The 12,304-nt window shown below is 40.7% G+C and overlaps 1 protein-coding gene across 6 annotated transcripts in view; it reads left to right on the plus strand.

The window, feature by feature from the left end:
- Positions 1-12,304, plus strand: part of UNC5D (unc-5 netrin receptor D) — a 534,428-nt gene that overhangs the window by 508,794 nt on the left and 13,330 nt on the right. For all 6 annotated transcript variants that reach the window (XM_066235599.1, XM_066235600.1, XM_066235602.1 and 3 more), the window contains one exon: positions 6,780-6,958. In XM_066235599.1, the coding sequence (XP_066091696.1) occupies positions 6,780-6,958 (179 nt within the window). The remainder of the gene's footprint in view (positions 1-6,779; positions 6,959-12,304) is intronic.

Raw genomic sequence — 12,304 nt, forward strand, 5'->3', positions numbered from 1 at the left:
CAAAGGAAAAACCAAGGTTTTCCTTTTGGTATTCAGAAGCAAGAAGGAAAACAGACCATAAAGATGCCTCAGATGCACACTGCCCAAATGTCTGCTAACAGGGTAACAAAAACAATTCTAAGTTTAGCCTGACCAGGCAGTGGCACAGTGGATAGACCAATAGCTGAGGTCCCAGGTTCAAAACCCTGAGGTTGCTGTTTGAGCATGGGCTCACCAGCTTGAGCACGAGGTTACCAACTTGAAGTCCAGGGTCAGTGGCTTTAGCCCGAGGTCGCTGGCTTGAGCAAGGGGTCACTGGCTCAGCTGCAGCTCCCTAATCAAGGCACGTATGAGCAGCAATCAATGAATAACTAAGGTGCCACAACTATGAGTTGATGCTTCTCATATCTTTCCTTCCTGTCTGTCCCAGTCTCTCTCTTTAACGTACGCACTAAAAAAAAAAAAGAAAAGAATTCTAAGTTTAAAAGATTTTTACTTCTTAAGGCACTCAGATATTGAGGATCAACTTCTGCTATGACAGGATATTTATGTAAAAGGAATGTGATAGAGCTGATGTATCCTGGTACCTTTTCTCCTTGCTTAAATTGTGGAAGTGCATGAAAGGAAAATGAGCTAATAAATATAATCTTATCCTTTACTCTCCAGTTCCTTTTTGAATGCTTCACAAAGTTTACAGTCACTTTGAAAATGGCTTGGAGAAGATAATATCACAGTATCTCTTGATAAAAGTAGGCAAGTATGAGAATAATATTTAGATATTCAATATTGGACTACAGTCATCCAATTTGTAAGCTCCGGCATTTGAGAAGCTTTATGAACCCTTTGATCCTGGAAGGATCGTTTTATTAATTGCTTCAAGTGATGCTGCTGGAATTTGGCCCAGTACGACTCCATCTCTTTAAAATAAACTGTATTTCTTAGGCAAGTCTAATTTGTTATAATTTCCCATGTCAGAAGAAAATTAATAACTTTTGAAAGCTACTATATTTCAGGCACCATTTCATGTGCTTTTACATACAACTGTCACAATTCTGTGGATTAGTATCATACTATAACAATTTTACATGCTATAAGTCTCATAGAGGTCCAACTTCTCGTCAACGTCGTAGCCGGTAAGATGGGTAACCACAGTTTCCTGAGATATGTGACTTTAGGATCAAAGACTAAATTTCCATACTATGCTACTTAAGGATCCTTGTCAAAGAGGTCCAATTTATCAGTCCTAACTGTGGGCTTGTACATAATATAAGCCTTGTCTTTGGGGGCTTAGGCACTAGTGAGAAACATCACAGTACCAGCAGCAATTCTGACTTTGAGTATGAAAGTATATGAAAACTAGGATATTCTTTTCCTAAGACTGTAGAAGGATGAGCTGTAACTTTTGTGTGGTGGGCTAGAATAAGTGCTGATTCTGTAGATCTTGGAAAATAGACCAGATTTCCTACACATGGATCATCTTCCCTCCAAGAGATGTCTTGATGGAATGAGCACTTGCCAACCCTAGGACTGTCTCACTCCTTGGAAAAGCATACATATATCAGGTGATGTGTCTGATGAATAAAAACCATCCTCTTCTCCTTAAAAATGACTTGGTTTTTGTGTTAGACAGTTCAAGATGAAGTAAAGATATACAGAGTGCTGAAAATTGGGATGACATAGGGAGGAAGCAAGATACATTCACTGAATCAATCAGAGAATCAGGAATAAGAGATCAGTTATTAAATCCCATCACATTTCATAGCCACTAGGCTGAAAGAGACTGCATTGGGTCATTTTTAATGAGTTATTAATGGGTTTTATTGATTAATACAGTTATAATAAGGAATTAAAACTTTTGAAGATTTTAAAAGGTTTCTTGAAATATTTTTTACTATCCCCATTCCTCCAAAAGTTGCTGCATATTTAGGCTTAGGGCTCCCAACTCCTACCTTACTTTAATGGATTATCTTCGTGTTGCTATTTCATGAATTTAACCATGGAACCATTAGTAGTAAAAGATATATATATATATATATATATATCATTAATGTATATAAAATAATATTGATTTTAAAGATCTAAATGCAGTGATTATTCTCATTAAAGACATTTTGTTCTCTATGTTCAGCCTCAATTCATCATATTCCTCTATGCCTCTAATCAGTGAGATACACAACCATTCATATCTCCTCACACTTAAAAATACAGTGATCAGGCCCTGGCCGGTTGGCTCAGTGGTAGAGCATCGGCCTAGCATGCAGAAGTCCCGGGTTCGATTCCCGGCCAGGGCACACAGGAGAAGCGCCCATCTGCTTCTCCACCCCTCCCCCTCCTTCCTCTCTGTCTCTCTCTTCCCCTCCTGCAGCGAGGCTCCATTGGAGCAAAGATGGCCTGGGCGCTGGGGATGGCTCCTTGGCCTCTGCCCCAGGCGCTAGAGTGGCTCTGGTCGCAACAGAGCGACGCCCTGGAGGAGCAGAGCATAGCCCCGTGGTGGGCAGAACGTCGCCCCCTGGTGGGCGTGCCGGGTGGATCCCTGTTGGGCGCATGCGGGAGTCTGTCTGACTGTCTCTCCCCGTTTCCAGCTTCAGAAAAAAAAAATACAGTGATCATACAACTTTTCTGCTCTTTACAATGGCCGTTATTCTGTTGATCTTTAGAAGCAAGTTGGCTCGTCTTAAATTTAACCCAACTGATTTAATTAACAATTATCCCCAATTGATCCTCTGTAAAGCAACGATATCATTTTGCTCTTATTGAAGGGAAGAGAAGAATCATCACAAGTAATTTATTTCATTATTCCTTATTAATGTGATATTATTGAAGAATGTATATTTGTTTTGGTAAAAACAATTTTTTTTTGGTAGAAACTATTTTAAATGGAAATCTCACACGTTATAATTTTATAATTTTCCCTTCAAGCAACTTCTTTTCTTCCAAAAATGGTAGAAGTTGGGGATGATTTTTCTGATACAAAATACATGGAATACTTGGAATTTCTCATTGCTTTATAACTCCCAAGCTAACCAGGTAGCAGCTGCTTATCTCAGATGTGCAGAGCATGAAAATCTACTGTTCCTCTGAATACTTAATTTAAACATCAGAAAATGTGATGTATCTACAGGATTCTTATTACTTGGCCCAGATGTCTTTTAAAATGCATCATAAATGTTACATCAAGTGTCATCCTTATGCATGGAAAATATGTAAAATTTGGAAAGTTTTTAAGGGAAATGGGGACCCACTTGTTAAAATGTAGTAAATAGAAAAAAATATTTATTTTTAGAGTTAGTCTCATAATATTTTATTCACTTTCAAATTGCACCACTGTATTCAATTTATTTTCTGAATACCTGATGTATTCAAGTAGTCTTTATTCTACCAACAGTCAAGATAGAGTTTGGTGCACTCGATCAATTCATAGATGCTGTGAGGGCTTCCAGAAGCCAATTCTCTGTCTGTTGTAGTCCTTTGGCATGGGTACTTTCAATGTTTTCAGCTTCTCTGGCAAGCCTTTTCATGTGCTAACACATTTGGGTACCATTTTATAATAACTACCATGTTTTCTTGCATAGATTCCTTTTCTTCATCTATTCCTAGTTTCTACCATCCCTTATAAGAATATTTTCCTGCCTTATGCCAGGAAATATTTAAGAAAACCATTCCTACATGATTTGCATTGTTAAAGGCTAGAAGAAATTTTACAAACTGTGATTTTTAAAAAAAATAATATATCTTATAACCTATTTTATGCACTAAGAAGCCTGGGTTGGCCTAATCTGTATAACATCCAATCTATCAGAAAAGAATCCTCCATTCTGCCTTAAATAATCACTTATCCATTCCATTTTTATTCAGTCAATATCTACCCATTTTTTAAGGCCAACTCAAAATACCTCCTTCCTCGAGGCCCTTTCTACTCCTAATTCCTGAAGCATAATGTTAATATTGCTCAGAGCATTTTTCTTAACCTCCTTGTTCTGTGGATTTCTGGGGACTTGTCTTGAAGCAGCATGATCTAGTGAAATGAGTCCTGGTGTAGGTATCAGGATATCAGAGTTCTAGTTTTAGCTGTGTCACAAACTACCTGGGTGACTTTTACCAAATTTCATAGCCTCTCTGGAGTCTACGAAAAATGCTATAAAATGGATTAGGAAATTGAGGCTGACAGGGGAACTAAAATCAGTAAGTAGAATCTGTTTAATATGATCAAAAGTTCTTTGGTTTTCCATAAAGAAGATATAATATGCAGCATTTCTCAAATGTGTTTGACCATAAGAATGCTCTTTCTTGAAACATAGTCTGAGATACCCTTTTGGAAATAGTGGTTTATTGTTTTCAAAACACAACCCTCAAAATGTAACTGTGTTAAATGGCTATAGAAAAACAAAATATGTAATTATTTATTAATAAAACCTCTGATGCAACTGCTTTATTGATCCAGCAATTCCACTCCTGGGAATTTATCCCAAGAAACCTGAAACACTAATTCAACAGAATATATGCACTCCTGTGTTCACTGTAGCATTATTTACAATAGCCAGGATTGGGAAGCAGCTCAAGTGCCCATCAGTAGATGAGTAGATAACAAAGCTGTGGTACATTTACATGATGGAATACTACTACACCTTAAAAAAGAGTGAAATCTTACTTTGTGCAACAGCATGGATGGACCTGGAGATCATTATGCTAAGTGAAATAAGCCAATCATAAATCATAGAAAGACAAGTATCAAATGGTCATGGAGGGAGTCTTCACTTGGGGCGGGGGAGGGTGAACACACAAGGCAATATACAGATGATATATTGTAGAATTGTGTACCTGAAATGCGTATAATTTTATGAACCAATATCACCCCAATATTTTCAATGAAATTTCTTTTTAAATATTAAAGTGTTGTCAAACTATATATATATATATATATATATATATATGAACCAGTTTCTTCAATTAAATTTTTGAGGACACCAGCCTCACCAGCCTCATCAGTTCTGAGAGTTGATAACTATGAGCACGGGCACTATCCAAAAAGAGCCAACATGGCTTGGTGCTTTCAATAGAAAAAGAAGTAATGATTTGAGAAATTAAGGCAACCAAGATGGCAAGTTCTTAACTTAAAAGATAGTTTCTTAGGGGTTAAAAAGTCCTAAAGTAGCCCTGGCTGGTTAGCTCAGCTTATTAGAGTGTCATCCCAAAATGACAAGGTTGCAGATCTGATCCCTGGGCAGAGCACATACAGAAGGCAACCAGTGAATGCTCAACTAAGTGGAACAACCAATTCATGCTTCTCTCTCTGTCTCTGTCTCCCTCTCCTCTCTCTCCTTCCTCTCTCTCTCTCTCTAAATAATAAAAATATATTTCAAAAAGAAATGAAATAAAATTTAAAAAATTAAAACTCCTAAGTAGTCCCTTAACCCAATCTTAAATTTGATATTTGAATTTCTCTTTCTATTAGGTGCCTTTGCCATATAAAAAATTTACCATACATTTAACAGCTTAAAATAACTGCCATTCATGGTCTCGATTCTGTTGAGGGTCAAAATCCCAGGCATAGCTGTCTCACGAGGCTGAGGTCAAGGTTGAGGCAGGACATGTGCTCCTAGCTGGAGCTTAGACTCCTCCAAGCTTATTTAAGTTGTGGAAAGAATTCAGTTTATTGCAGCTACAGGACTGAAGTTTCCATTTTCTTGCTGGGTAGGGGTCACTCTCAGCTCCTAGGGAGCACCCTCAGGTCAGAGCCTCATTTCCTGTCCCCTCCCCCATAGTTCACAATATGGCTGTCTGATTTCTTCCAGGCCAGCAGGAGAGAACTCCAGATAAGAGCTCCCTTTTCTCTCTATTAAGGGCCATCCACTTAGGTCAGGCCCACCAGGAAAAACCTGTCCTGATTATCTCATAGTCAACTGTTTAGGGACCTTAATTACCTCTGTAGTATCCCTGTTGTCTTGTAACATACAGTATTATACTCATGGGAGTGATTCAATCAAATACTTTTCAGGCCTTAACATTCTGTTAGTCCGCATTAATTTGTTACTATTCCCTCCAGTGTGACCAGTTTCCGTGTAGGGTATGGTAACCCATGCGCTGTGAAGTACTGGAATAACAAAGCCTCACTGAACAACCCCAAATCAGAAGCAGGGTGGGCCCAAGGCAGGCCCAGGGCCTCCAGCCTACGCCACTCGGCAGAATAGTCCAGATCTCATCGCTGACTCACGGCAGGCTCACATTTTACCAAAGAAGTTTAGTTCTAAAACAAGATGAGAATTTTTACTCTAGAATCACACAATTACTTTAAGACTGGGGAAAACAGAAATTTTAAGATGATCACCACACCATCAGTTCCCCCTTTGCAGGTTTTCTGACGGGTGGCTGCCCAGCCACCAGCCCATGCACGTTTGGGCAGCCCTGACCATCAGAGAGTCATTCCTTAAGCTTAGACTGAACTGAAATCTGTCATTCGGTAGTTTGTGCTACTGAGCCTAGAGCTATCTCCGAAAACCAAAAATGAAAAACAGTCTAATTCTGCTCTCCCCTGATATATCCTCAGAGGCAGGAAGCTGCTCATTGTGACTCTCTGAGTAGAAGAGGCTGTTGTCAATCTCCAGCGCACGATTTACTAGGCTACTGAGACATTAGTTAGTATTTTAGGAGAGAGGGGAACTTGTCAATACATTTTATAGAGTTCATCACAGTAGGCAAGCACATGGTACCTGTGTGTTAACGCAGGTTCATTAAAGAAACAGAAGCGAGGCTCAGGAATGCTCCCACTTGGATCTGATGCCGCTTTCCTCATTCTGTTTTAGAGTGAAAGGGAAACCATCACTTTCTTTGCACAAGAGGACAGCACTTTCCCTGCACAGACCGGCCCACGAGCCTTCAAAATTCCCTACTCCATCCGGCAGAGGATTTGTGCTACATTTGACACGCCCAATGCCAAAGGCAAGGACTGGCAGATGTTAGCACAGAAAAATAGCATCAACAGGTGAGTGGGGGCGATTTGTGCAAGAGGATTTTATTGAAAGAGCTTTGAAAAACGAAGCGGGTTGGGTGTATCCTTGTACCTTCCAGGCTCTGACCGTCTTGGATTCCTCTGGCCATATTTCCTGTGAAGTCCAGCTAAGTAAATGGGGAAAGAACAAGACTATGACACTGTATGGTGGCATTGCCTGCCACCCCACTCTGTCTTCGGGGACGTTACAGAAAAGTCCTACTTTGGTCCTGGTCCCATCTCCACATTTGCTGACTGGGCCACACAAATGGGAGGGTTAGACTATGCCGCCCTGGTTCTATCAGGGATCCCAGCACAGTCTTGAGACAGAGTTACAGAAACAAAGGAACGCCATGTAAGCACTTTCCTACCACTGTGTAAGCCTAAGCATTCTTTAACCCTTACTGGGGGCAAGCTCAGCCTGCAGAAGTGGGCCCCTCAGTATAAAAAGAGGCATTCTGGGGACGATAACTCTCAGGATGGAAGGCAGAGGGCATTAACCAGCAAGAGTTTGCCTAGGTCCCGTGAATGAGTCTGTTGCCTGAACTGACGCTGTTCATTACCGTGCTAGCCTCATAGTTAAGTTGAGGGTAGAATAGAGAGACTCATAATGGGTTTTATTACATTAGACTGGAAAAAGCAGGGTGATGCTATTGAGAGCAGCAGTGATGGGCGGGCAGGCTTTAGCTCCACTTGATGGATAACTAGCAAGGGAAGGCATTGACAAATAATATCTCCTCTCTCCCCAACCCACTTTGCGAGCCCCAGAGTGAATAGAAAAGAGGACAAGTTTTGCCAGAATCATTTTATTTCCCTTTGCTTTGGTACTGTTTTTTTTTGTTTGTTTGTTTTGTTTTGTTTTTTTTCTTTTCAGGCAAAGCCTTATTTTCCTACTGTTTGGCTTGCTCTGTCATTTCCATTTTCTGTTCTTTATTTTCGCTGACACGCTCCCCGACTTTCTGCTCTGAAAGGGAGGGTAGTTGTCTGCCAAGAAGAATAGAGTGCTGTTCCCTGTTTCCAAAAGGGTCCAGAGTGCAAGAGGGAGGGGCCCAGCTAGAAGCAGTCAGTTCACAGAGGAAATCCAAGACGGGAGGCGCTGCTGCAACAGAGAACGACCTGCCCGAGCGCAGGCCTGGCAAGAACAGAGACATTATTGGAAGGCAATATATCGAGAATGAAAGAATGCAAAAATGAACGAGTGTACAGGAAACAGCTAATTTGACTATTTCCTAGCAACTCTGAGGCTGGATAAGATGTCCAGTTCATAACCTAGACACCATGACTATGTCAGGTTTGTTTTCTGATCATCACAGGGACAGGAATGAGAAACTAACCCAGAGAACAGAACTTGGTTTAAAGAGAACATTGGGCTGGGACTCAAAAGATCAGCAGGGCCCTCCCAGTTCTACAACCGTGACCAGTGGCCTAAACACATTCCCTATCACCCCGTTTCTTTTCTACAAATGCATGTCACCGAACTCAGACTACATTAACTTTCTCATCCATTCTGCTGAAAAGGGTTGAAGCTTTTTAATTCATAACTTCTAAGGAAATAACTGCCACAAACTGCCCATGCGCCCATGGACGCTGTCATGAATTTGCTGAGTGAGCATGTGCGTGTTCCTGCCTTGCTTCACTCTATTCTCCGTTTACTGTATACATAAGAGAACTGCAGTGAGTGCCTGCAAAGCCATCAGTTTCTGGCCTTGCACAGTAGGGAAATGCATTTCTAATTGGGAGACTCAGGTTAGCATCCTTTCATCTCTGGGCTCTGATGAGCAGTAAATGGCTATGCAGAAGCAGACGCCCCTCCAAGGTCCGGGCTCATGAGGCATGAGCACTTGATGTGTCTGTCTGTTCACTTGCTTGGCTCTTTTCTAAGATCCCTTCTCCAGGAAAGCCTAATTTCCTTGACAGATGAAATTCAAACGACCTACTTTTGGGACAGTTTCTAACATGGTCTCCAGAAAAATGTCAATTTTCACTAAATGCTGGTTACTCCCTTTGAAAAGTTCACAATTAAGAGCAAATTGGAAGAGCATGAATACATGAAATCTACTTCTGTCTTTAAATCTCATTTAGTTTACATATTCAACCTCAATGAATGGCTTTTCCTACTCTCCTCTTTATTCTCTAACTCTACTCTCCCAAAGCACTCTAATTATGGAGTAAGAATGATGTAAACTAGGGATCAGCAAACGTTTTCTGTTAAAGAACCAATATTGAATAGTTGAGACTATATAAGATCTGTGACAGCTATTCAGTTCTGCTTCTGTCGTGTGAATCAGCCATAGGCATGAATATGTGTCAGTGAACTGTATGGAAAAGAAGAGGCAAGGACCCATATCTGGTCTATGGTATGCAGTTCGCTGGCCCCTTACTTAAATGAGTTTGTCCTTACTTAGTAAAACTTCCATAGGATCTGGTTGCTCCAGTCAGAGTAGCACCAGGAGCCACAGCTTCTCCATCCTGCTCTGTATCCGAGCTTCTCAGGAGGAGAAGCACAGGATGGGGTCTTCTGCGGACTGCTGGGCTTCCAGTAGAGATGCCCACCAAGACACCCAGAGAAGCAGAACAGGAGAAATACTACTGAAAATTACCTTGCACCACGTTAGCTAATTCTCATTGTACAGAAACTGTCTGTCTTCATCAGTGTTCCAAAAATGCATCTTCTTCTATATGGGAAGAAACATGTGACAGGGATAAAGGGGGTTTTCAGGTGTAATTGTCTCAACTTTCTATCGTATAATCCCTGGTCTTGCTCTCTTATGGTTATAAATGATATTGCACAGAACTTATCATCAATGTATGTAGAAACACAGAATCCTAACATTAGCAACATGCCCATATATCTGGGTTAAGAAAACTTTCTGTAGCTTGACATTTCATCAACTCTGGGGTCACAAGAAAAGATGATTCCAGGTCACATAGTCTTTCTATGCAGAGAATTCACTGACCTTGATTTTGTGACAACACATTTACCTGACTCTTTCCCTCCTTTTAATTTCCAAAAGTGTTAAAAAGCTAGTAAAGCAAGCAGCCCTCAAACCATGAGGGAAGCGATTGCAAAGGAAATGGAGGGAAACATTTGCTTTATTTTCTTGCCAGTGAAAATGTTGTCTAACCCCCTTTTGGTAAATGCAAATGTCACTGATGATAATCTCCTTTTTTGCCAAACAAGTTTCTACTAAGATCTGAATAGGAGAGAAAAGACCTGGAATAGCAAGTTAGAGGCTTAGCAGTCGAGGCGAATGTGAGAAATGTCAGTGGCGTGTGCTATAAGGCGACAACGCAGGTGGCCTTGCAACTTGCCTGGCATATGGATGACACTAAATAAGCTCCACAGCGTAGCAAGGAATGTCATAGCTGACAGTTGCAGGTACAGATTCTGTGCACAAACTGACTATTACTCAGAGTCCATAGTTGCTGCACAGCCAAGCTGAGATTGCACAGTTGTTCTATAAATTCAGCTGCAGTAACACGCCATTTCAGTGTTCTTGGCCACATGTGATGGGTAGGGGGGTCAGTTGGGAAATGAAGAATTGATTACACTGGGTAGATGGTGGGCAGCATTGCTGAGGACTAAAAAAATTAAATAATATTGGCCCTGGCCGGATAGCTCTGTTTGTTTGAGCATTGGCCCGAAGTACAGAGGTTGCTGGTTCAATCCCTGGTCAGGGCACATACAGGAATGGATTGATGTTCCTGTCTTTCTCTATCTCTCTCCCTCACTTCTTATCTTGCTAAAATAAATAATTAAAAATTTAAAAGACTTTAAATAATATTGGAAACTGCTTCAGCTAAAAGCATTCTCCCATCTCTAAACTTCCATAGCACTTTGTATTTTTATGATATTTTATATTTTTAATTATAGTTAAACCTATCATATTGGGGGAAGTCAATAAATTTTTCTTAAATGAATGACATGGGCCCTGGCTGGTTGGGTAGCAGTAGAGTATTGGCCTGGCATGTGGAAGTCTCCAGTTCAATTCCCAGTCAGGGCACACAGGAGAAGCGCCCATCTGCTTCTCCACTCCTCCCCTTCTCCTTCCCCTCTGTCTCTCTCTTCCCCTCCCGCAGCCAAGGCTCCATTGGAGCCAAGTTGGCCTGGGTGCTGAGGATGGCTCCATGGCCTCTGCCTCAGGTGCTAGAATGGCTCAGGCCGCAACGGAGCAACGTCCCAGATGGGCAGAGCATTACCTCCTGGTGAGCATGCTGGGTGGATCCTGGTCGAGCCCATGAGGGAGTCTGTCTGTCTACCTCCCTGCTTCTAACTTCAGAAAAATACCAAAAAAAATGAATGACATAAACTTTTTTATTGGGTAGTATACTTGACCTTAAAAACTTGCCTCCCAATAAATAGAATAGATATAACCAACATTAAAGGATTTTGAAAATTGGTCTCAGAAGACAGCAGTTTAGTTATATGGCTTTCACTGAGGAGAATTTCTGTCTTTTCTCTCAGGTCATAGGTAGTATCTGATACCGTTGGATCATTCTTTTTTAAGGCCTTATAATTTTCATATTCCAGAAACCTTTGTGAAAACATAGCCAACTTGACCAAGTTGCTATGGGAACAGATGCTGGATAAAGTGCATGGGATATGGGAGGATGAAGAGTGAGGAAGCAGCCGAAATGGAAGAAAAAACTTTGAAATGGAAAACAGCAGATAAATTACATCTTATTAATGTTTTTTTTAAATAATAGTATATTTACTTGAAAATTTGTAGGCACTTCCAAAGAGACATTCTAATTGGTCAACTATTTAAAATATTTCAAGTGCATTTCAGATGTTAGTATTCATGGGTGATAGTGAAGAAATTATGAACAAGTGAAATAGTTCAAACCTCTTGGCTGATAAGTTCTTTTTCCACCAACTCTTTTAACAGGACCTCTAACGAGAAGCAGAATCTTCTCACTCTAAGTTCATCTCCCTTCCTTCCCTTTGCCCACCTCTTAATTGGATGTGCAAAACAGTAAAATGGCCAGAGGGCAGTAGGAGAGGACAGAGGAAGGTCACAGGGCAGCTTATTAATCTACCTCTGAATAACTGTTGATAATTCACCAGAAGTGAACAGTCACAGTGCCAGCTTTCTTTGAAGGGGTGAAAGAAGAAGGGAGGAGAAAAGAGAGAGAGAAAAAATGATGAGAAAATACATACAGAATGCCTGCTTCACAGGAAGACCAATGTGGATGGTCACTCTAGTGACCACCGAGACTATGTATTTTCATTCCTGTGTTTTAGGATTTATTATGATTACTCCAAACTAAACTTTCACGGTTCTGCAGTCTAGAGGCTAGAAAATTCACTTTAATGTTTAAGTACAAAAATGGATGTAA

This window comes from Saccopteryx bilineata, chromosome 6, assembly GCF_036850765.1.
Source record: "Saccopteryx bilineata isolate mSacBil1 chromosome 6, mSacBil1_pri_phased_curated, whole genome shotgun sequence".
NCBI classification, from domain to species: Eukaryota; Metazoa; Chordata; class Mammalia; order Chiroptera; family Emballonuridae; genus Saccopteryx; species Saccopteryx bilineata.